This window comes from Chinchilla lanigera, unplaced genomic scaffold (genome assembly GCF_000276665.1).
Source record: "Chinchilla lanigera isolate Chin_1 unplaced genomic scaffold, ChiLan1.0 scaffold00093, whole genome shotgun sequence".
NCBI lineage: Eukaryota > Metazoa > Chordata > Mammalia > Rodentia > Chinchillidae > Chinchilla > Chinchilla lanigera.
This window is the reverse complement of record NW_004955494.1, coordinates 5,505,480-5,532,086: the sequence shown is the minus strand read 5'-3', so window position 1 is coordinate 5,532,086 and position 26,607 is coordinate 5,505,480. Positions and strand designations below refer to the sequence as shown.

At 42.9% G+C, this 26,607-nt stretch overlaps 1 protein-coding gene across 1 annotated transcript in view; it reads right to left on the bottom strand.

Moving 5' to 3' along the window:
• The window catches only part of Dgki (diacylglycerol kinase, iota), a 421,640-nt gene that overhangs the window by 8,972 nt on the left and 386,061 nt on the right, over positions 1-26,607 (bottom strand). The window contains 2 exon segments of the mRNA XM_013505028.1: positions 6,682-6,802; positions 10,180-10,217. Of these exon segments, the coding sequence (XP_013360482.1) occupies positions 6,682-6,802; positions 10,180-10,217 (159 nt within the window).

The following is a 26,607-nucleotide window of genomic DNA, read 5'->3' as shown; positions in this document are numbered from 1 at the left end:
CTGGAGACGAGCCCCTTTGAGCCCCACTGAGTTCACCATCCTAGTTCTACCACCTGTTGGATCTTGGGCAAATTCACGTCATTGTTGAGACCCCTGGTTGTTATACTATAAAGTTGGATTAGTACTATTTATCTCACAGGCTTGTTGTGAGGTTTTAAGAGTCAGTACATATAATGCACTCACAGTAGTGTCTGCATCAAGTTTAGAGAGGAAGAGCATACTATTCTCTGCATAATTCAGCCACTCCTACTAGGTCACAACCCTGAAATAGTCAGTGAGAGACAGTGATGTACAAGAGCCACTGCCGCCCACTTGCCTCAATTGTATGTCCTTTAAGACCAAGCACTCCAGGTATGTCCACTTGCTGACAAAGCTCCCTCAACAAGATGAGGAGCAGAAGGCTCACAGTGTCCAGTGGTCCTTCTGAAGAGCTCTTGTCACCTTCAGTGAACACTCAAGTCATCTGTTTGTACTGGGAGGAATTCCATGGGCAGGAGAGCCCAGCCTTGCACACAGCTGTGCCCCGATCATGGCTACCGGCTGCACAGCTGTGCAAGCATCAGAGACTTTGTTTCATCTTTTCCTAATTCCAAACTACCACTGGGTGCTCTCAGAGCTGTCCCTGAGGTGTGTCCAGGGACCTGTGGAGTCTGAGGTTCTACACATGGGAGGGGCCCTGGCATTTTAAATCAGGTAAAAGAGCAACAATTTCAGGGTTTTGGAACAGGAACAAGGAAAAGAAAGACCTCGGTCCTCATTTTCTGATCAGATTCACAACTGCAGCCACCTGGGAGTCAGGGTGTGATCTGGGTATGCCCGTGCCGTCCGCAGATCCCCTTCTCCCCCTTCATCCTCTGCAGCTGGCAGAGCTAAGAGGACCAGGCGGTGACCCTAGACCAAGACACTGCACTCAATATCTAAAGAAGTTCCGGTCAAGGCCTTGGGGAATGACTCTGGAACTGCCGACTTGATCAACCCCAGGATTCCTTTTCCTCTCATCAACACAGACAATCACAAAACAGAACACTTGGAGCAGCAGCAAGCCAAGGGCCAATGCAGAGAGAAGGGTGGTGGACAGCCCATTCCAGGTAGGAGCGTGGAACTGCTTCTGATAGCATATTTTCCAATCATTTTCCAAGCTTGCTTTCAAAGGCTAGCGTTTGTATCATGTTAGCCCTATGCAGCTGCAGGGGAAGGTACAGGAGGAGCAGCCGCTGCTGTGTGTGAATGCAAGGCTGTGTGTTCCCTCCTGGGTTCCTCTGTACTGCTCTACTCAGAGCTGGGCATCAGCAGTAGCTTAGCCTATTTAGTGACCTTGCTGTAAGACCCAGGGGTGGGAAGGACATAGCCAGGGAGACAAAAATAACTGACAAAGGCTATAAAAGTTCTCTAGAACAGAAAATGTATAAAAAATATCACCTGAGACCTTTAGAAAGGTAATTTGAGTCTCACCAATATAGTAAAGGAGAAGAAAGGAGAAATACAAGAAAAAATGAAGAAGACTGAATTCCTCCAGGGATACCAACAGGTACTATTTGGGTTTGTGGCTTATTTTACATATACCTACATTCTAATTGTGGATATTATGCTATCTTTTCTAAGGAATTGGGAGGAATACCATTGAACTGTCAGCAGAGAACCACTTTTGTTGCCTGAATATAAAAGGCAATCTTAGCTGTGTGTCTCCAAGGGTTTGGTAAAATGTCCACACTCCATCCCACAGGTGCCTGCGGCGGACCACGCCAAGAAACAACTGTCAAATCTCAATCAGGGCTTTGGGGCAACTTCTCCTTGAAGTTCTCACTGTTCTTCCAGAACCTGACAGCTGTCCCTGGACCCTAGGACTGACACCAGTAGATACTTTGCCTTGTGGTTATTTTTCCACATTGCAATTAGAAACGTGAACAGCAGAGACCATATCATATCTATATGTATGAGTTTGGGCAAGCAATTAGACACCACCACACTACAGTTCGCACCACCTGTCCAATATAAATAGGGGAATTTACAGTGTGTGGAGCTGTAAAAATTAAATGTGTTAATGCACTTAACATCTCAAGTAACAAATGCTAGCAGTCATGCTTACTGTAACTTGTTTCTCTCAACAGTGCCTGGAATAGAATGACAGTTTTTTAATCAATTAACGAGAGTGACATTTTAAAAGCATTTTGGATCTCGGCCAAATCACATTTTTCTTACGGCAAGATCCATAATTGAAAAACACGGATTCAAAAGACTCTAGTAGGAGACATGGTTTGAAAATTAAGGGAAAGAAAAGTCTATGAAGTGACCTGTGCAGCAGAATTCGGGCCAAGTCCAGGGAACCTAGAAAGAGGCAAAACTCCCAGATCTTACAAAATGAGAGCATGACCGCTGCAGGGAGAGTCAAGCATTGCAAACTGCTCCTTTGTGGCCCAGGACTCAGTCTGCAGACTTTTCCCTCAGCCACCTCAGCTCTTGCTGATGCGACTTCATCATCCACACTGTGTTCCTACTACATATGATTTGCCTTTCATAACATGCATGGTTTAGCGTGCTCCCGATAGCGGTGTGTCTAAAGCTCCTTTGCTATTCCCTTCACCTCCCCGGCTTCCCGCTCCGGGACTGGTTTCCCATTAGTCTCCCTGACGCTGCCAGCGGACCATTCCAAATCCTCCACTGCCACGGGACAAAAGCTGCACAGATGTGGGGAGGGTTGGCACTGGGAATGCTAGCGGCAGTGTCATCCTGTCTCAGCGGGACTGCGGTCAGTTCTCTCTGGGACCAGAGGCAGGAAAGGCGAGTTACAAAAAAAAAAAAAAAAGAAAAGAAAGACTGATGGCAAAAAAAAGAGAGGGGAGACAAAATAACCCATTGAAATCAAAAAGGAAATGCATGAGCGAGATTTCTATCAGGAAAACCAGTAGGGGGCAATGGGGTAGGCCTGGGGAGAATAAAAACAAAAGAGCAAAATGTGCAGAGTGGTGAGGGAACAAAACAGCACAGAAGCCTCTGAGAGGGGTGAGTTAGGGGAGGAGTGGGTAAAAACGGTGGCTGAAAGGAGCTGAAAAGCAGGGACCGCTGGGGGAGTCTCAGCTGGAATCCTCTGCATCCTCAGCCTCTGCCTGGTCTCTGGGATTGTTTGCACTCTTCCTCCTTCTTTCTCTATTCAGCCGACTAAAGGCCCAGATTCCAGGGTCTCATAAAGGAAAGCAGCACGCTGTATGTATGAGAGAAGCCGTCCCCAGGGGGGCTTCCAGGGCTCCTTCAGAACACACCGCACACCTCTCAGGCCCCGCCCACTGCGGCTCCCACAGCCCTCTCAGGCGAAATGCACTGCTGGTCCCCGTGCGGAAGGGTGACTGGGGCTGGCTGCTCCTGTTCAGGAGCTGCCCTCTCGATTGTGGGCCTCACTGCTCACCCTAAATAGCCATGACAAGGCCTGCAAAGCAAGGGGAGGGGCACTGGGGGAAGAAGGGTGCAGAGAGCAGGCACTCGCTGGAGGCCACATAGCACATCAGTTATGCACCTTGCAAAGAAGCCACTGGTTCCTGAGTCACTGTGGGCAAAGACATTTTTATAATGAGTATAACTGTTTGGGCGGTTTTCAGGATTTATGTTATCTGAGGCCATGGAAAAGACATGAACCAAATTGTAAAATAATAATAATAACAATAAACCCAAGAGATTTACAGCATTCAATGATTAGGAGGAGTATATTCTTGCTCTTCTGAATAACATAAAACTTCACTGTTTTAGTTTTTTGTTTATAGGAGTTCAAGCTGATCAGACTTTCCTACTGCAAACCTCATTTACAGCCATATCACCACAATCTCATTTTACCTCCCTAGATCCCAGCCACCCTGAGGCCTCTCTGAAAAGACCCAGCATGTTTTGGTGGTTGTTCTGCCAGCGGAACTTCCAGAGCTGGCTTAGCCCTGTCACTAAGTGCTAAGTGAGGGAAGACTGTTCCAATCAGCAGAGACCATGTGAAGAAGGTGATTACAGAGAAGAGACAGGGTAATTTTTTCCATTTACTTGTTCCTGTATTCAACAACACTGCAATTTAAGGGGCTTTCTATAATTTAAAGGAGGTGAATAGTTCCGCAAAGATAGTTTTCAGTTTCAAAATGCATAGCCTAATATAAATTGTACCAGCAACTAAAGATACTAAAAAGCAAACAAACAACTGAGCTAAAGTGTTCAGCTCTTCAGAACCAGGTGAATTTGGCTATACTTAAAGTGTTTACTTCCATATTCCTGAGTGAATAAAAATGATGAGAAGGAGGATAAAAATAAAACTGACAAGGCCTATCGGGTTGATAAAAATTAATTTCAATAAAGATTGATTGCGTTCGAGCTGCCGTTATTCCACTATAGTAGCAAAAGTTAAAAATTGCCATCCACCAAAAACGCAGGCTGTGGAGCATGATGAGATTTTATTTGCAAACAGAAGAGCCAGATTAATCTTACTATCCTCACAGGCTGTCTGTCTCTCAGACATCTACTGGCCAAGTAGAGGCTCTGATGAGGCAGCAACGGGAAGGGACCCTTCTGAGACCTTGGGAACGGTGTGTGTGAAGGGACCATAACTGGGACTCTCCAGCATTTTCTCATGAGTATAAATATCAAGCCAACTAATTTACAAAATCTAGCCAGAGCACTGGAAAAGTATACACCTTTCTGAATGGATTCCTTTGTGTCTCATGCCTTTGGCAGAAAGAGATGGATTGTGATTCACCCTTTGTAAAAAGAACACTGTGGGTCAATAAAAAAACTCATTTCCTATTGGAAGGTCAGGCTTTGATCAAAGCTCTAAGAGACCAACATGCCGGATGGATCTGAGGCAAGACAAAGTGCGTGTGCACTGATCTGCATTTGGAGTGAAGCATCCCAAGCCCTGTGAGTTTAGATTAAAGGCACTTCAAGAAGCCCTTACAACTTGAGGCAAAGAACAGAGAGGCAGTGAGGAAAGTGGAGAGCCTCGGTGCTTCAGGAATATCGTTCCAGATATTCTCCTCATACACATCCCTGGGGAGATTCAGCGGGGGTGGTATTTCAGTTTTGCTTTTGTTTGTAGTATAGGTATGTCTCAAATATTGCATAGGATATCCTTATGCTTAAAGAACATTGTTTTTATGTTTTATTTTACTTGCTAAGTCTGGCAACCTCTAGAAAGGCAGAACTCCAAGGCAGCCTGGGTGAGTGAGATGATCAGGTCACCGGAGTACAGGAATGCAGTACGACAGGAGGGAGTTTACGCAGGGCTGTGAATCATGTGATTTTCTTTCCACAAAGCAGCCGGCTCTGTCTCATAGCTCCTCAGGTCTGGACTGGCCTTGGGACTTGTTTTAGCCAACAGAATGCAGAGGAGATGATGCAAAGCTTCCCTGGCTAGCTTTGGGATATCTGGCATCTTCTATTCTCACCACCCCCCAAGCATGGAACCCCCCAACAACCATGCTATGAAGCTGCCTGCAATAAAACATCAAATAGAGAGAAAGGTTCAGGTGTCCTGACTTTTCCAGGAAACAGCTGGGAACCCCAAATGTTTGAGAGAATTAACCTTAAATATAGCCTGGGTCAAAACAGAGACAGATTGAAGCTTCAAGGCTGCTGCATACAGGACCCTAGAACGAGAGCCGAAATACTACTTATTCAAGAAAGGTTGAGATAGAACAAGGAAAACTGATGCATGGGTTGTGCTGTCATTCCAATAGATGACCAGCATCTCACCTTACCCCAGACAGGGCACTGAGTGGCTTCCAGTTTGTGAATGAACATCCATTCTCATTGGGTAAATGGCGAGCTAGTGAAAGGACTGAAAGTGACCAAGAAGATGGAGTTCTAGGAGAACTAATGTGCTTACAATCTGCAGAAGGAAGTTGGGTGCAGCGTGAACAGACGCAGATCTCTCAGGAGCCCCATGTCTGGGTCCAGCAGAGATACACCCTTCCCCTCTTCTCCCTTCCAAACAGCCAAGCCAGGCAAACACCACTGCGCCCTTAGCTTGTTCTTCATTTCTAGAAACACTCTGAACATGAGAAGCCAAAAGTAATATGCAAGATTTGATCTCTGTCACATTGTTTAAGGTCTAATGGGCTTTTAGAGGCAGATGCTGAAGCACTTGTGTGCTTGCTACATCCAAGCAAATGATCTGACCCTAAATCAGTAATATAGTCAGGAAACATTCTGGGAGGTGAGTCTGGGCTTCCATACAGGACAAAATGCCACCAGGCATTTGCATACAGAATCAAGCATGACTTGGGTGGAACAGATGAATGGCAATCAAACGGCAAAATGAAAAGATAGGAAAGATGATGTAAAAAAAATACTCATAAATCCTCTGAATGCTTAACTATGAAAATGGAATAAGTAGATGATTTAACTGATAAAAAAGCTCTACAAAAATGAAGCGCGTTTTGTCAGGCTGAATTTGATTTTGTCCTTTATGTTTTAAATTAATTAACCCCCAACTGCCTGTACAGACCGCAATATAAACATGGCTTCCACTAATGTCTGAGTAAGATGTCGCACTGTCAACGGTCTGCAAACCGAGCCACTGCAAATAAGCAGGGGGAGTTAGCTAAAGATAAGTGAGTGTCTCTGGCCTTGCAAAGATAGCCTGTATGCGTGTCAACTTGGAAAACCCATTTGTTTCGTGGGTAAATGGCCATTGGTAAGTCCATCGCGCCTACTCACCGTGGTCAAGGATATATTTCACAATCTCCCCGTTGCCGGTTTTAGCTGCGTAGTGAAGGAGTGAACAGTGGTCTGGTCCCTGAATTAGCAGACTGCCTCCATTTTTATAGCTTTCTATTAGCTGAAAGAGAAACACAGAGAAAAATGCTCAGGCAGAATCCAGAACAAAGGTAATAACTACTGGGTCATAAAATAAGAGTAATGTAGCAAACCACAAATGTTTCCCTCCTCAGAGGACGGAGACGAGTCGAAGAGATGAAGTATCATTCCTGGACCGCATTATAGCTCATATGGATGGTCGGGGTCTCACCTAGCTCCGGAGAGGGTTTGTGGGTAGGAAGTGACCCAAGCAAAAAACCAAAACATGCTGAATGGCTTTGTGCATTTCTCCCTCTCTACCCCAAGGGATAAAGAGGCCGAGAAGAGAACAAAAACTTCCCTAGGTTGGCTCAGGATTCTCTCCAGTGAGAGAATAATTACGGCAGTGGGCAGGAAGATTTTGTGTCCGGTAGTTAAGCTACTTTCTTGTGCCCTTAGTTGTGTTTTGATCTCTGACAAACATAACTACCAAATGTAAGAGCTGTTTCTTATTTTTCTGCACACAAGCACGCGCATGGGTACACACACACACACACACACACACACACACACACACACACACATACACTGCCCTTTCTTCATCCATCCATTTCTGCTCCCTGGATTGATGTGTTCCATACCTCACCCTAACATACCCAAGTAGGCTAGAAGCGCAGGATGAGAAACAAAATGATGGAGAGCATGTAGCTATTTCTGTTTCAGAAAGAATGAGGGGGAAAAGAGCAGAATCCAGCAGCCTTCGAAGAAGGTGGCTACGTAAGGATGTAGTCTGCAGTTCAGGAAATAATGACCACCATAAAAAGTGTAAATGGGTCCTTATTCTCTATACTGTCATACATTGAGACAAGAAAACACTTTGTGGAGCTTCTAAATGGTAGTCCAAGGACGAATAAGAGTCAAATAAGCTAGCAGGCTGTAAGCAAAAAAAAAAAAAAAAGCAGGAACAAAGATAAATATGGCTTGGTCTCAGTCAAGGCCTCAAAAGCCGCACTGTCAGTAGGGAAGACAGAAATGTAAGCAACAGGGACACCTGAGGTTATCAGAGGGGCACAGGGCAGGCGAGGAGCCATTCATGGAAAAGGCATGGAAGGCTGCCTAGAGACAGAGGAAGAAGAGGGGCTGCATGGAGGTCAGGAGCTTTGAGGATTTTCATCCCTAAGCTGTGGGCAAGAGGACACGAAGAAGTAGCTAATGCCCTTCCACAAAGCTGCAAAGGAGAATGCTGTCCTGCTCAAGTGCATGGTCTAGCATGATTCTCTCTCTCTGGGGATGGGAGCGCATGGTCTAACATGATTCTCTCTCTCTCTGGGGATGGGATTCTCTCTTTCCCACAAAGGATGGGAGCGCAGACCCAGCCAGACCCTGTCAGGATCAGCTGCCTTGATCCTGGATTTCTGTGGAGTTTTCTGCTGCTGCGAATATGAAGCTAGTTCCCAGCACCTATGCAGCTCACCTGCACGGGGGCCGTTTGTGCCAGCTGCGCCGTACGCGGACTGGGGAATCTGCTCTTCCCAAGCCTCTAGCTTTATGTTCTTTCTCTCTCTCTTTCTCTCCTTCTCTCTCTCTGTCATACCATCTCTTTTCATGCATAATGTATTATGTTTTACACACAGGAGAGAAATGAAAGAAGATAAGGGAGCAAAGATACTTGGGAAGGAAAAGACAGAAACAGACTTTACAAAAGAAAAGGAAGAGTCCGAGTCCAAAAAAGCAAAACCCTCTGCCCCTATATTTCTTCTCTTGGTAGATAGTTCCTAACTTAACTTCCCATTTAAGAAATAATTATAGTGTAGAACATAGTAAGACAACCAGCTGGGCATAATAACTTCTCATCTCTCAAATACTCGCATGTTAAGGGTAAGAATGGTATGGGGACCGTCAGGGATCCGGAAGACCGGTTGCCTGCATTAAAGACAGAAAACAAAATCCCAGGGTTTCAAGAGTCCGGTGCTTTGCAACACTGTCTGGCTGTACAGTTCCCAAGACTTGCTCATGCCTGTCCTTCACACAGACCTAACACACAAGTCTCTGAGAACAGCATGGCGTTGCTTGTCGCTGCCAGGAAACAGCCAAGCTGAGGGAGCTCTTTCCTCTTCTGGATAGCAATTCTCAGGGACACTGTGACCTGGACAGTGGCAGAGGCACCACGGACAGAGCTATGTGCCCACAGATGCAAGTCGCTCAACAAGTTTGCCCCTTCTCCATGTTTGCTTTCTACCCACTTCGAATGTAGCGCAGGTGCTCCTTGTTTAAACTAATCTATGTGCTGTAAAAAAGAAGATGGTGGTAGTTCTCAGCTTTCTTCTGAGGCTTTTCACGTTTCTGTCTATACTGCCCTCTTGCTGGGTATCCTGATGGGCAAACACACACCCGGAGGCAGCTGCTACTCTCAAAGGGAAGATCAAGGTCACCAAAGTCATACAAGGACGGATGGACAGTCGTGAGACTCCATGGCCGAAAATGACATCAGCTCACACAAATACTTTGGAATACTCATAGACTATTTTATACAAACATATTCTTACCCCTATCATGTTTAATTGTTATAATACACAGATTAACACTATAACATAAATAAAATAACTAACATTTTTAGCCCCTTCCATATATTGGAACAGTTTTGATGTATGATGACATTAAAACTTTATGACAAATCAGAGATATGAGGTAACATTATTATTATTATTATTATTATTATTATTATTATTATTATCACCTAATTTTAGAGATGAAGAAACTGAGGCATAGAGAGAATTCATTAATTATATGAAGTCACACATATCTTGAATGGCAGAACCAAGATCTGAATCCAGGAGTCTGACTTGAGAGTTTACATTCATTCTCAAGACAATCATTACAATTTCCCTCAACTAAGTTAACCAGAAAATATAAGAAAAAATGTAAACGTTCAAAATGAACTGGACAGTCTTGTTTGGGTTAACTATGATCCCCAAGTGACAACACTATCATAATGGAAGCTGTGAGCTCTGACCTAGAAAATGCATTTTTAGGTATGGCTCAGGTAATTCTTGTAGTTGCATTCATCCCAATACCTGCCCAAAAGAAAAACTTTAAATTTTTCAGATATTAGCTCCTACACAGCAGGAATTCTGAGCACTGTGCACACTGCATCCTAGGATATGCGCTCCATTTTAACTAAGCCAGGCAAATCCAGGGAATTCTTCCACAGTCCCTCTGCTGGTAGGAAATGCAGACACGCTGGGAGGGCTCCCCATACTCTCTCTGCTCACCTCTCAGGAGCATCCTTCCTCTTTCTACTCAGACAGTGCCAGAAGGGGGAAGAGAAGCGATATACCTGATCTTGAACATTTGGTGAGGCACAATGTTGACTTAAAGTTCTTAAAGAATCACCAAAGTTTTGGTAGGAGAATATCTTACCTTCATAAGATCACCAGCTATTACTGCCTGCAAAATGGCTGTGAAAAACAAAAGAGAGATGCCCCATTAGTAGAAGACCCTCTCATTAAAATGTTACAAAAGGCTAGATCCAAATTTTGGAGATGTAGTCTCGGTTAGGGATGAAACCAGGGAAGGGGAGTCATGCTAAAAGGTTGAATCTTGGTCAGACAAAACCCCCTCTTCAATCACTCTACCCAGACAACAACCTGATAAATCAAGCCAAGCCTTTCTGAGACCATTCCCCACCCCAAGGACCTGGTACAGGAAAAGTAACAGGAAATTTAGAGTTACACAAATTGGATTCAATTCTTATCTTTGACACTTACAAACTATGGAACAGTGGGTACATCATTAACTCCTTGAGCCTCAGTTTCCACAACTTTAAAATAGAAAGTCTAAACCTTGTAGGGTGGCCCGAAAGTATTCCCGAACTCCAATGAATGCCCCTCAGCCAGTTACTGATGTAGCGTGGGTGTCTAATCGTGATGGTGTCTGCTCTTTCCGGTTCCCTATACTTCCTCGGAGTTTAAGAAATCACCACTCCTTTTGACTGTGTGTTTTGCAATGATAAATAAATGCTCGCTGCTATGGATATTAAAGGGACAAGAGACAACACAGAGGAAACAAGTCTATTTTAATTGTGTTCCAGAGAGAATAACCATGTGTTTTGTATTCAGTTGACAGATAACTGCTACTGAAGGAAGCCTGAATGTCTTAGATAGCTTAAACTTCTTGTAATGTGTACCCTTGTGGGGACGGAAATATCTAATGACTTGGCAAGTCACATGGGTTGTAGAAGAGAAATAAGAAAATACGACTGACAAAGCGAAAAATGTGAATGCATGCCTGCTGGTGACCATGGCTCCTAAGGGGAACTATTAGTATCAGAGTGAACGTGGTTCTTTTAGAAAAATAAGTATCTCCATTCTGAAACTACTCAAAAAATAGGTTTGTAGGCTTTAAACTCACGCAATTTTCAAAGAAAAATAGTGTAAATTAATTTCACAACGTGACACTTTATTCTCCTTGTTCGGATCACTTCTCATTGAGTGTTACCCTAAAGTACAGCAGCATTAAAGTACACACAACTCCTGGCTGTCACTCAGCACAGTCCTAAGGGTTTTCTCTTGAACCCCGGAGCCCTGGGTGGGCACATGCGCAGGCTATGGCTGGTTCAATATGCTCAGGACACTGGACTGAGCCCTCAGACAAAGCAGGAGCCCTTGGAAGCTATGGTGACAGAGAAAGCTGCCCGAACATGGAGAGGAGGAGGAAGCAGGCAGAAGAATGGATGCAAATGGAGACACGGGAGGAGGAAAGATTCCTCTGTATTGGAAGATATACGGGTTACAATCTGCATGCTTCTCATCCCCTATGAATCCTGGTACAGTGACAGTACAGAAGCTAACCAAGGAGTTGCAGAGCTGGCTGGAAAGGAGGAAAACAGAAAAGAAACTAGAAGGGGAGATGGATGAGAATAACAGAAAGGGAATTAGTAAGATGTTATGTGTCAAAAGAACCTGAGAAAATACTGTGTTTCAGCTTCTTGTTTTGCATGCAAAGACCCTGGAGTTTGAAGTGAAGTGACTGCCCCAGGGGACAGAGCCAGCAGCGGCCTTGTCACACTGCAAAGCAGGTCCCTGTGTCTAGCCCGCCCCTGTCAAGTGCTGCTGTGTGCTCAGCACCACTAGGCTTGGTGAGGCCTGCAGAAGGTGACAGGCAACGCTGTTGTCAGGTTTATAGCACTGCGGAAAAAGTGCTAGACTGGGGCCTAACTTGAACTCTGTAATTTACTGAGCACATAATTTAAGATGTTACTCAGCGTTTTCAGCCTGTTTCTCACTGGCGAATGAGAATAACAGCTTTACTGCTCACCTCTGTAATGAGGATCAAAGGTTAAAAAGTGCTTTGTAAGTGAGTGCGTTATAGAAACAGAAGGAATACTTCTCAGTACTGCCTGACTGCGTATAAGTACATGAACAAATGTGTAGGGACCGTTCATAAGAGGCAGTGAGGGTGAACTTGGGATTTGAAGTTGGACAGATACATCTGTGTTAACACAGACTCCAATGAAAGGCACAGACAAAAAAGCTAATGGGATGACGTTTCCCTTCATGATATAAACTCCACATGAGTACCCAGGGAAGGACAGCCTGGAGACAACATTATCCATCAGAATTCTAGGGGAATAAACCGGTTTGTTCGCTGATACTACAGGGCTATCTCTTGGCTTCAGTAGAAGTGAAGTGACTGTCCCAGGGGACAGAGTTCATGCAAAGCTTTTGAACTCAGACCTACACTTTCAAAACATTACCACAGCCTGCTTATAAGAATGTACTGAAACTTCTCTCAGGATTCAAAAGCTCAAGTTAAAGAGGGAGCAAGAGAGAAAGACAGGAGAGAGAAAAGAAAAATTAATTAATTAATTTAAAGGACTTGTGTAATAAATTTCGGTGCACAGAGAGAATAAATCAAGATGATGAAAGAATTTTCCAGGATGACGCCTACTAAGGATCTCAATCCATCAGTCAATAAGAGGGGCTGGGTTAAAATTTAAACAGGAGGTGGTGGCGCACACCTGTAATCCCAGCACTCAGGAGGCTGGCGCAGGAAGATCGTTGCAAGTTCGAGACCAGCCTGAGCTACAAAGTGAGCTCTAGGCAAGCCCGAACTGCATAGCGAGACCCTGTCTCAAAAAGACAAAACAGGGGCTGGGGATTTAGCTCAGTGGCACAGCGCCTGCCTGGCAAGCGCAAGGTCGTGAGTTCGATTCCTGTACCGGAAAACAAACAAACAAAAAAAACCAAAAAGACAAAACAAAAGAAACCTTAATGGCTAGTGGTGCAATTCAGAGAAGGCTTCTTGGAGGAGGTGAAGTTGAAGGCAGCTTATTCATGCAAAATGAAATTAATTGGCAGAGCAGGTTTGGAAATCCTTGTAAGATGAAGGATGTCTTTGAACAAAGAAAGGGAAGTGGAAAGTCATTCTGCCTGTGAGAGCTTGCAAAGTGCTCTGCGCTGTCACATCATGGCAGGTGGAGAGTGGTCATGGTGAGAAGCCACTGAGGAGGTAAAGGCAGATCATAAAAGCATCTAAGTGCTACCCTGCTCCATCCCTCTGAAAACACACTGATGGCCTGATCTTGGCCTCTCGCTCCCCAGACTCCCCACAGCACAGTCGCTTTCAATTTCCACCCCACGCCATTCACAAACATTAGTGTTTACGTTTGCTGGTTTCCAAAAGGCTCCCGGCTCAAAGTCCCAACAAACAGGTAGAGGATCATGTAACAGAATCATGACCACAAATCATTTCCATTGTGCTGAATATGGAAAGCATAAATATTTATTTTTAAGTCAAGCAATACACCCAAGGGTAGCTATTATGCAAACATTATTAGGAACAAAGCTTACTTCTTTCTCTTGGTTGATATCTTTCTCCGTGAACACTGTTGCTTAAGATTTCTTCTGCATAAAGACAGCCTGAATCTATTAGTATTCAACTTCAGAAAATAACCTTCAAAAAGATCAAGCTCTAAAATAAATAATGAGATGCTATGATTATATTATTCTTTACTTCTTGAGTTTGGAGCACTCCTATTTGTCTTTTTCAAAGACAAAAGCTACTAACAAAAAAACTGCTTCAAAATTCCCTAATCAAGGAAGTGAAATGTTAAAAGGATGGAAAAGTTACTGAGTGGATGAATAAGTTTCCCAGAAAATTATAGCATATAAACATCTGCAGTAGGACAGGAGTATTAAAGGGGTAAAGAACTAAGAAATTCGTCAGTTTTAGATATTAGGGGTTGAATTATGAGTCCACATGAAGTGATTTATTTTCACTTCAGGGCCATTTCTTCATCTAAATTGGTGTCCAGTGCACATTCCAAGTCAGAAGGCTGGCACTGGCAGGAAGGAATCTCTTGTGTTCCATCTCAAAGCCCTTCCTGATTTAGCCTGGATTCCTAAAAGTTTGAATTTGCTCAGACCTTGTGTATGGAAGGAACAGATGGTTTCTATCACTCAGAATCAGGAAGGGGAGAAGACCATGGCTAAAATTTGAATGTGTGGATCTTTCAAACATTCATGCTGAAACTAAATGCCCTTTGTATGTGTGTTATTGGAGGTGGAGCCTCCTGGGATGAGATTAAGTGATGAGCGATCCACTCTGGTGAAAGACACTAGTGTGCTTTGATGTGGTCCTATCTCACATTCTTTATTTTAAAGTCATAGGTAGTGTTTCTATGGCATTGAAACTGCCTTTGAAAAATGCAAAGCCATTGGGGTTATCAGGATAACTGCAAATGTTTTCCTGCTGTGACACACATCTTTTTCTAATTGATTTGCTTTAATGTGCTTTACTCCAACAAAATATCTATAATTGGAATTAAAATAAATAAACAAGTAAAAATTTAAAAGATGAAAGAGGTCCCAGAGACCTGCTGGGCCCATCTTTTCTACCACGTGAGCATATGGCTTTATCTCTCCTTGCTTTCCTCCCTGTGAGAATATAAGGAGAAGGTATCACCTTGGAAAAAAAGAGCACAATTTTCCTAGATACTGAATCTGCGGGCATTTTGACCCTGAACTTCCTAGTGTCCATAATCCTGAGAAATTAAATTTCTACTATTCATACAAAGTCTACTCTATGCTATTCTGTCATAGAACCGGGAACAAACTAATAGCTCTGCTTGTTCCCCTCAGCCCAAGCCGTGCTGTATTCCCAAATACAGCAGTGCACTAGAGACATTTCATTCTCTCTCAGAGCCTACACTTGGGGGAAAAAAGTACAAACAAGATATGGCATAACTTGGAAAAGACATATTGTAACTGAGTCTGCTTTCAGGTTACCCAGGGTTATGTCGTTAGAACACCATTAGCTAGAGAAAGCTCTGAGCAAGTGAGTTTACCAGCTTCAGCTCCCTGTTGGAAAAATGAAGATTAAAAACTGTGCTTTTGAGGACTTAGCTTACAAATAAAGTCGAGAAACAAAGAACCTGATCACCCCTGTCATCATCTGTGTGGAACACTATGTATTACGGATGATTTGAACCCAACACGAAGACAACTATTTTAGACTGAAGACGATTAGAGAGCTAGAATTTGACTCCTCCTAAGAGAACACTTTAGGTTGCAATTCTTGGTTTGCAGAGTCCAATATTTAATAATGAAAACTGCATAGAACTTAGCAAAGCTACAAATACATTTTATTTGTGATTCTCATTAAATCAACTGAAATAAGTACATTAAGATATATAAATTAGGGGCTGTGGATTTAGCTCAGTGGCACAGCGCCTGCCTGGCAAGGGCAAGGTTGTGAGTTCGATTCCCAGTACCAGAAAAAAAAAAAAAAGATACATAAATTAGAATCAAAGACCTGTGTATCTACCCAATTTTTAAAAGTTTAATCTTGGGGGTTGTGGATTTAGCTCAGCGGCACAGCGCCTGCCTGGCAAGCGCAAGGTCGTGAGTTCAATTCCCGGTACCGGAGAAAAAGCAAAGTAAAAGTTTAATCTTTTGTTCATAGTTACTTAGCAGTTTTGAAGTAATATTCTTTAATCAAGTTGATTATTTTTTTACTTGACCTTTGGTAGCAGCCTTTAAAATTTTTTTGAAAATTATAGAAAAAAATTGAAAGTAACGGGGCTGGGGATTTAGCTCAGGGGCACAGTGCCTGCCTGGCAAGTGCAAGGTCATGAGTTCTATTCCTGGTACCAGAGAAAAACCAAAAAAAAAAAAAAAAATTGAAAGTAACAATGAAACTATCAGCCACGGAATGGTCTGTGGACACCTAGGTAACAAATTAATTGATTCACTGAGAATTATACACATTTGGTTTTGCAGATTTCTGCATACTTTTACTCAGTAGTTCTTTGTGCCGGCCAAAAATCACAACCTTAAACTTATCTACTTAGAAGTTGTTATATTTTATATTCTAGGCCTGTCTTGGGCCTGAGTCTCTTTTATTTCATTGATGTAAAAACGTCTAGGAATGTGAATTGACCTTCCCAAAGTTACACAGATATTTAAGCACTAAGCAGAGAGACATAGGACTTTTGTTTCATTTACCATTCTCCACTGGCTAAAGGTCAAGTTCTTTCCATCATGATATGTTCTTTCTCCTTTGTCCTTTGAAGTCAGACAGCCACAAATTAAAACAATTCCACAAAAGAGTTACATGAGAGCATGACATACAAAGTCAAATAGACTTATGACTTTAAGTGTCAATTTTTTTTGCACCAGGGGAGACACGGGATAATCAGCACACGCACAGCAATGCTATGGCCACAGTTCCCTTGATCTGAGCATCATCAGAGTACACAGATTTTCCTTTCTTTCCATCATGCTTGGACACCAGACAGCTTGTACCATCAGCTGCCTGAAAGACCACTTCTCTGAGACATATTTTTCTGCACAGCTTTCCCCGTATTTACCTTATCAGAAACACCCTGTCCAATTCTTCTACTTTCTGAGCAGCCAGCCACGGTACAAGAGCAACAAACTGTGAAGGCTTAGCTCACAAACATGGGATTTAGTGTAATTGTCAAACGCAGGGGAGATGATCTAACACGCATTTAATGGTGTATGGATAGCCACGGTGACGTATGCTAATCGGGCATAAATGGGAAGCAGCCCAAGGAAATGACTGTAATTAATATTATTTTACAGAGACACACTGAACAAGCCCAAGATGAGGTGAGAAAAAGGAGAAATTAGATATTTCTAAAGACCTCTGCATTTTAATCTAGGCCTAGAGGAGTTTCTGACAGTCGGGGATAAGCTATGTGACAAGTTATTCCTTACAATAACAGCTAAAATGCTGAGGGTTTTTAAAAATAATCTAATAGAGCAGCTTCATGATTATTCTTATCATGAAACACAAATCTGTCATTTTTCTATTATCGCATAAAACGCCATCTGAAAACACAGTGGCTTAAATCACCAGTTATTTATTTTGCTCGGACATCTTCATGCTGAGCCGGGTTCTGAGTGACTCTGTCAGGTCCACCGAGAGCTGAAAGACCCACTCTCAGTGTGACCACACGCAGGGCTGGTCACGGGGCACAGCTGGGACTCTGGGTCTTCTCCCCTGGGCTTCTCAGGCTTCCTTGGGAAATACTGGCTCCGTTCCAAAAGCAGCTGTCCCAGGAGAGCCTGTGGAGGTCCCTGAAAATCACAAACTGCGATTCTTGCAGAAGTCCCAGGTTTATCCACGTTCAAGTTAGAGGACACAGGCTCCATATCTCAATGTGAAGAGTGTCCAGACATGAAAAGGAAGAGAGGCTGCGCGACTGTTTCTGGAAAGTGCAGCTGTCACACCGTACTTGAGTTGTGAAGTGCCGTCAGAGGGTCGGTGTTGATTTTCCGGTGATGTTAGGAAACGCCTCCGACCAACAGCCTTTACTACCTGCATCGTTATGGGATGCACTATACTTATGATGTCCTCTGTTTTGCGACATGTATATTTCAGCAGAAAGACAAAAGAGACTGAGAACTGCTTATTTGAAGGAATAATTTTTGGAGCCAAAAAGAGAGAGGCAGGTGTATAATGTGACAGTCTGTACTTCTCAAAAACACTGACAGCAATGGCTTCCTCCTACACATTCATCTTACAAGGTGACTTCGTCCAGTAAGTGTGTGTCCTCTCTCCTGAGCATGGGCAAACCTGCAACTTCAGGAGGAAGGACATTTTGTGATTTCCAGGGCAAGTGAGGGACCTCCACAGGCTCTTCTGGGACAGCTGCTTTTGGAACGGAGCCAGTGTTTCCCAAGGAAGCCTGAGAAGCCCCGGGCAGAACCCAGAGTCCCAGCTGCACCCCGTGACCAGCCCTGCGTGTGGTCACACTTTCAGCTCTCGGTGGACCTGACAGAGTCACTCAGAACCCGGCTCGGCATGAAGATGTCTGAGCAAAATAAATAACTGGTGATTTAAGCCACTGTGTTTTCAGATGGCGTTTCATGCGATAATAGAAAAATGACAGATTTGTGTTTCATGATAAGAATAATCATGAAGCTGCTCTATTAGATTATTTTTAAAGACCCTCAGCATTTTAGCTGTTATTGTAAGGAATAACTTGTCACATGGCTTATCCCCGACTGTCAGAAACTCCTCTAGGCCTAGATTAAAATGCAGAGGTCTTTAGAAATATCTAATTTCTCCTTTTTCTCACCTCATCTTGGGCTTGTTCAGTGTGTCTCTGTAAAATAATATTAATTACAGTCATTTCCTTGGGCTGCTTCCCATTTATGCCCGATTAGCATACGTCACCGTGGCTATCCATACACCATTAAATGCGTGTTAGATCATCTCCCCTGCGTTTGACGATTACACTAAATCCCATGTTTGTGAGTTAAGCCTTCACAGTTTGTTGCTCTTGTACCATGGCTGGCTGCTCAGAAAGTAGAAGAATTGGACAGGGTGTTTCTGATAAGGTAAATACAGGGAAAGCTGTGCAGAAAACTATGTCTCAGAGAAGTGGTCTTTTAGGCAGCTGATGGTACAAGCTGTCTGGTGTCCAAGCATGCTGGAAAGAAAGGAAAATCTGTGTGCTCTAGTGATGCTCAGATCAAGGGAACTGTGGCCATAGCATTACTGTGTATGTGCTGATTAGTCAAAGTGACACAAAAAGAGTTCGGAATCAAAAGCATAAAGCAACTTTTTGCCTCTTCTTGTGTGTCATTCAGTCACCAAACTCACTGGGGAGATCATGTGGTACAGTCTGTAAAATTCTGCAGGTAAAATCTGAGACTCTCACTCGGGCGATCTCTGAGCTCAGCCTCTTCTTAATCATCAGATAGGAGGGTAGAGACTCTCTTCTTTCCCTCCCTGCTCTCTTTCAACAGAAATAGCACTCACTGAACCTCAGGCCTGTGTTCCTCATGCTCTCCCATCACCCTCTGCTCTGCTGACGAGCCAAGGAGTTCAGAGAGCAGAGCACACCTCCTCCACGGTGGGTCATTTCATCAGTGCTGGGACGGATCCACTGGCGGCCTCTAAAGGTCAGTGGTTTTACCCTCAGACAACACCTGTGCCAAATTGATTTCAGAGTGTGTAACTGTACATGGGAGACATAAATAGGCTTGTTTCTCTGGAATGACAGAGTTAACCCGCAAATTCAATTAGTTCCTGCTAATTGCATGCATGAGTGTAGATGGGCTCTTTCCATCTGCTACAGCAAGCCTTCTGAAGCTCCCATTAGCATGGAAGAGGATTTTCTGTGTGGAGAATTATCAAACAGCCCCTGTCTAGTGTTCCCTTCTGGCAGAAAACCTCCCCCTTACTGCCAGAGGACCAGGAAGTACGCCCTTCAGGAGCAGTTGGTTCTACTTCTTTTATTCACTGCTGGCATTGATAGTAAACAGTACAGGGACCAGACATCACTGCAAAGCATCCCACTTGTTTGTTTGTTGTTGTGAGATTGTTAGTCATTTCACATGTCAAAGTCCTATCTGCAGTTAAGCCACAAGCATGGGAACTGTGGTTTCTTTTAAATTTATTTCTTCTTATTTTACTCATAGCAATGTTTCTCTGAAAACATATTATGATAGGCAACTGAGTTAGAAATATTACAGGCAGTCAGACAGAGCCGGGCCCTCGAAGGAGCTAATGCATAAGATGGGATACCTTGCAAATGGAGAGACAGATGGGCACTTCCGCTGTGGGCCAGACCTTAAGACAAAAGATTAAACAGATGTAACCCACATACTTCCCTAGGAATGGATATCAGCGATTGATAGTATAAATAGGTAGCGATCACCTTAAAAAAGCCAGGAAGTCACTAACCCAACCCACTACAGGAAAGGCCCTGTTCTGTATTCAAGTTCACTTGCTACTGGACTCGTTTCCCCATTTGATCCCACTTTAATCAATTTTATCTGAGCAATTATACTTGTAATCTTATTGACTGACCATAGTTTTGTCCCATCTCATGCCCACCTTGCGATTTCCCATTTTTCCCCTACATGAACCTGCCTCACCTTGTGGTTTTGCTCTGTAAAATCCCTGGGAAGGGCAAGGTCCTTGGCAACCCACTCGGGTCCCTCTGTCCCTGTCTCAGACAGAAGCTTTCTTTCCCTCAGTAAATATAATCTGCTCTTAACCTCCATTACAATTCGTTGTTCAATTTTAGAGAACACGAACTCGTCCCAGATACCGTTCAGGTTGAGAGTTTCTTTCCCCTATATCAGTATGATGCAGAAAATTAATAAAGTACCAAATAAGAACCTGGTTTGTCTTGTACCCTGGTGACTGACCTATTTATTTTAACAGTCTTCAAATTTAAGATTAAGGAAGTCATTCTATAGAGTGAAGACACCTACTTAACTGATCTCTGCTATATCAATTTCTGGAATTTCCAACTCTTTGGAAACCTGCTGGTGTCTATTAGATGCAGCAAAATATCACTGCAAGACCACAAATGCTTATATTTTGAGCCAGGCCAAGCCCTGTGCTGATGTAACAATTCACACTACTTCCTTAGAGAGTGGAAGTGAGCCCTGGACAGGCCTAATTAATTTCCTTTGAGTGCTGGATTAGTGAAAGCAAGTTCACTCTCCGTTCCTTTCAGCCAGCTGTGAAATGAACATATAGGCCAACTGTCACAGAGTGATCAGCAGAGGTTCTTGAAAATATCTTCTTGCCAAATTCTGCAAGTTGATATTAATTTTTTCTCCAGGAAAAATAAATGAACATCATGATCTCTAAATGTAGTGCTAAACACAGTGTATATGTAGCACCACCATCTAAGGTAATATCCCACTGTTCCCTTAAAAGTAGAAAAAGCAAATTCATTTCTAGCATCACTATTACAGAATCCCATTATTTCTGTTCAGTAAATATTAAGCTTGCACAAACAGGGAGGATTCTTCTTCTTTGTAAAAGGCTTTAATCTGATTGTACGTTACAAATTTTGTGAGCCCAAAGTAATCATGGTACACAATACCACTCTTTTCCCTTCTTAACATTTGAATGAAGCAATGCCTATTAAAATGCTTAGCATATTGCAAACTGAATTAGCAATGTAAGAGATTGAAAAAGAATTCTAGTGTTCCCTCAAGGTACTTCATCCCCAAAATGTTGAGAAAATGTAACGCAGATTGACTAACTTGGTCTATTTTTGCTTTCTTAGCATTTAGATGATAAAGCTATGATCCTGAGAGGGCAAGAGAAGTAAAAGAACTATAAACAAGGTGCTTGCTGGCCTCAGAGATGAGAGGAAAGTGCCATAGAGAGGAGGGGGCACTGACGGCCCTCAGCTCCTCCCAACTTGTACAAATAAATCACTAAGAGATACCATCAGGGTTTCGGCTCCGTCCCTTCACTCAACTTCCTGCTGGCATTCCTCCAGTGATCAGTCTCCTTGAATTCACTGGATGCATTTTAGCAGTGTCCTTCAGGACTTTTAAGAAGTTAAAAGAGTGGACCCATTATTCATCCATTAATAGCTGTAAGCAAATCTGATGTGGCCTGAAAGTGACGGATGGTACTGGCTTCAAGACTGAGTGAGAAATGATGTTTAAGGCCAGGATGCAAGTACAGAAGCGTACTCTAGAGCTCAAGAGGATTACAGGTTTATGGGTCATTGGGGTGCAGTCATCAGGGCGCACATTTAAGAACCTTATCAGTGTCCAGCAGAAAGCAATCACTCTAAAATAAGGTCTTCCTAATGAGGAAAAATAAAATTAGTTAAAACATCCCTCATTGGAACAGAGGTGAAGCCAATGAGGAGTACATAATGCAAAGAATACTGTCAGGGACACAGCCAGCAGAATACTGCACACATATAGCAAAAATGTGCAGCTGTAAAATAGAATTTCTAAACTATGCCCTCACTTATTAGCATGTTTGAAATTCTTATCTGAAAAATAAGCCTTATTTTTCATTACAGCATCATGCTAAGTTGACGAACCAGCATCATGATTTGGAAGCGGAATAATGCAAGTGGTTAGTTCTGAGCATGTTCAGCAGAGAAAATACTAAATAGATTGGCTTCAGTGAGTCAGTAAGTAATGGTATTTACGAGAGATCTGATTTTGTTATCCAGCTGCTGTGAAAATGAATGCAGACTAAAGCTTCACTCTTCCAATAAGTTCATACACTAAGAAAGAAAAAAGAGTAGCTATAAAATTAACACTTCTGTACCTGCATAACCAAATGGAGCTCCTGACTGCAAAGGAAATAGTGATAGAGAGACTGGTTTCCTGGGAAAATTGTAATAAGAAATTGTCCAAGATGGGAAGATCTACACTGGTAGAAAAGCCGCAAAGAGGGTTTTCTACGGAGATGAGCCATCAGCCTCAAAGGTTGGAGGAGAAACTCATATACAGCTTCACTTGAAAAGCCAGATGCTTGGGGTGGGGGCTGGGAGGAAGAGATAAAGGAGGGAATGACTGTGCAACACTGGTAGAACACCTTCTAAGACTTACCGAATAGTATGGGGCCAGAGATTCTCCTCCCACCACCTAATGTCAATGAAAAGTACTCTGAGACTTCATTTTTCAGAATATATCCTTGGCCAAGACTTCTACCCTACCCTCAAAGATAAGAGTTAAGTACAGAGCACAGAGACTGCTGGCAAATCAGTTGTTGAAGAAGACACTCCTGGTGTGGGCTGTGCTTGCTGAGAGGAGAAGATACTTGCAGGGTTAGTTAAGGAAGTTACAGCAGTCAGAGAAAAACCAACAGTTTACGGACTTTGCATGACTTTTATTCAGTCTTGTAAAATACCACCCTTTTCTTTTAAATGGCTGAAACAACTGCCTTCATCTGTTAGGGTGACAGAAGGAATGGAGCTGTCACCAAACGAAAACTGAGTGCATTCTGGGGGATTACAAATTCTCTTTTTAATGAGCAGCAAGGCTTTGCTTTGTCTGGAGCTAAGCTGGGAGCTACATATTTACATAGGAGTGTGTTCTGTTAATTTGTTAAGGACGGCTATCAGTGTGAAAGCCACCTGCAGCATTTACCCACTGACAAAGTTGATCTTCTCTCTTTGCAAAGAGAGGGTTGGTGGCGAGGTAAGGTGACAGTAGCGCCATGTTTTCATCATAAGCAGACACACCGGGCTGGCATTCGGCCGAAATCCCCCGTGTGCCCCTGAGAGTGCAGTACACAGGTGTCTCCAAGATAGTCCTTCAAAATCTTAGGTGACATTTTTGATTTTTCCTCATGTATTTCATTACTTGATATGCTTTTTTGACTTAGAGGCCCAAGGGTCTACAGGGCTTATGAGGACCTCCAGTGCAACCTGTTCCACAGGGAAGCCAAGGAGAGAGGCGAATGTTCTGTCTCCAAGATTACCCGGGAGCCTGCGGGGAGCAGAGCCCACAGCAAGGGACACCTGGTTCTTCCCTTTCCAGAACACCGCTCTCGTCATGACAAGCTCTGCCACTCATGCTCAAGTAACAATGGACTGTTGCTCAGAATGAGAGAAGGTGTCTTCTGCTGGAGGGACTGTCACTGGTCACGGTCACCGGAAGGAAATACCTAGTCCTAGTAAACCCAGAAAACAATAGGCTTTCCTGATTGCAGCAGCACGTGTAAACAGGTTACATGAGCTCTGTTTGTAGAAAAATATATTCCAATTTCCCTGTGTGACACTGATGGTTTCCATTGCCTGTTTTCTGCATCTTTCTTTTATTGCTGTTTGCAAGCATTCTGTGTGCTAGGCAGGAAGCAGAAGCCTTACCTAAATGACTCCTCGTGATAAGCCTGCTGGATACATATCATCATCATCATTTCCAGAATGAAGAAAGTCACATAGGACGGATGTAACCTGGGATGAGGTCATGGGAAATAATTACCAAGAAGCCTATGTCTCGAGTGGGCATGAAACTGCCGCCCTTCTCTGGGTGTAGTGACTGTCAGGCAGTACCATGGAGTCCCTACATAGTGCCTCCAGGTCCTCCTTTCGCAACATTTCCCTGGTCTGCCCAGAGGGATGCAGCTTTAGTGGTCTCCGTATACTACTGTTTTCTAGCTCCGACAGTCAAATTTGTAGAAAATCAAGTCACCTTTCTGTGGAAAGTACAAGTCATACTAGCTGTCATGCTGGCTGGGGAAGGGATGTCACATGATGCTACACAATTCACTAAATAAAACTTAGGGCACCCAAAGAACACAGCAAATGAGAACTGACGAGGCAATGAAGGCCTCTCCCTCTCTCTCTCCTGATCTCCCTTCTCTTCCTCCCCCTTTCCTTCCCTCCCCCTCCCCCACAAGTTGACTCCACTTGATTTTGTAAGAAGGTGCATCTATGCACATTTGCACAGCTCTCTCCAGGACAGCTCAGTCCTAAATATCTGTGAGAGAGCCTGGGGAAAAAAAAAAAAAAAAAAAAGAAGGAATGCTTCCAAGAACACACAGGTTCAAGCAACATATCTATGACAAACTGTAAATCACATAAGGCCATCATTCAGGAAAACCAGCCACCAGCCTGGTTTTTGCAAGAAGAGGCTACCAAAGTAAATAATAAGCTGCAGATAAGAGTATTCCTGGAAAAAAAAAAATTTGTCTGAATAATAGGATTTTAGTCAAATATAAAACAGATAAATGGAGTAATAATTATCTTCTTCTGAAGGCCAAATTACAATAGTTATCTGCATCCACCAAGTCTCTTATTACCCTGAGTGTTGATATAATCCAAGTCAGACATTCTGATGCAGTAGAAATCTTCAAATAAGCACAGTAGTCTTTAAAAAGTAACTATAATTAAAGGCTTCATTTCTTCTATCATAAATGAGCATATAAAGACAAAGAGGCAGGGATTTCTCATTTCCTTTATAGACATTTATCTCTGGCACTGCACTGACTTATCTTTGGGAATGAAATCTAAGAAGGCTTTGTCTGCTGCCACACACGTATCCTTGTGTGATACACTCTGATCTTTCCATCTAAATACAAGCAACAAGGTTAATTTTCTTCCTTAAACACTCTTTCCTTTTTTGTTGCTTTCTTATTTTTCAACATTTTCACCATCTTCATGTAAATATTTTCCAAGCCCAAAGGCCATCTAAAGCAATGTGGTGGGTAAATCTTAATGAAGAGTATTTTCCTCCCACAAGCACACTCAATCAGCTTTCGAAAGATAATTAGATAGTTGTTACCAACAAAGCCTTCCAAAGAAACTAAAAGGATCAAAAGCCCTATATGGTTACAGTCCATAATGAGATTTAGTAAAAGGGGAATGAGAGAAGATTAAGGTCAGGACACATTATAAAAAACACAAATAGATTTTGCAATACCTGGGGGCGTTCTGTTGTTTTGTTTACTTCTGTTATGTTTTAGTCATTAGCAGATAATCTGTTTTCTCAGGACTTGTGAAAGAAGACAAAGCAAGGACAAACGTGCTGATTTTCTTTTTTAATTCCTTTTCTTTTATACATTCAGTCAGAGAGAAGCAATCAGTAAAAGGCCATCTTTTCAGCACATTAGTAACTGAGTTCTTTGGAAGAAAAATCAGGGCTGATCTAGCTTCTATTACAGGGAACAACATTAATGAGTCTGCAGTTGGATCCAATAGTGTGCACTGGACGCTTCTGTTTGCCAACACCACATAACACAGCAGATTTAGCAGTGAAACTTGTACAGCGAGGATCAGTTCTGTGCCAGGGCATAGCATAGAATAGGGCAATGTCTCTATTCATTGGATTTATAGGCAAATAAGGAGAGCAATACCACCCAGAAGAAAATAATAGAATTAAAAAAAAACAAAACAGTAAATGAATAAGGGAGGAGGAATGATGGGTATTAGAGTTGTCAGGAAAATTCATCATTGTTTGTCCTTAGACTCCACAGAGGTGCTTCCAAGACATTGGGGTGACTGAGCACAGAGGACAGACCTGGATGAACGACAATAAAGACAGTCTCTTAGAGGACGGTAGGAGGTGATGTAAACTGTACGACTGAGTGAATACAGAGAGACGGGGCTCAGAGAAATCTGTAAGAAAGACAGTCAAAATAAGTCACTAAAGCAACATGAAATAAACCATAGTATGGGCAATTCTCAAAAGTAAGCACTAAAAAGTCTGAATCTAATTAGAAAGCCAACGGGGGATGACATGTAAGGAACTGGATAGGGACAAAAAAGAAACACTCTAATGACTCCCCGTTAGATGGCCCAAAGTCACGGCAAAGCAGCACACTGTGATGACTCATATCACAATTTCTTCCTAGCAAGTCAATTAAAGATCCACAGATGTTTCCATCTGCTTTACCAGCCAGGTTTACTCATCACATTTTACTAATACATAGCTGATAGGGTAAGGCAAAACAACTTTCTCAGTTTACACCACTCTTCAGATCATAGGAACTGTTTCCCTAGTTATTTTCCTCATGGAAAATAACTTTCAATAACTAACTTTTAAAGAATGAGGAATATTGGAAGAAAATGCAATTTCTGTTTCCTTGATT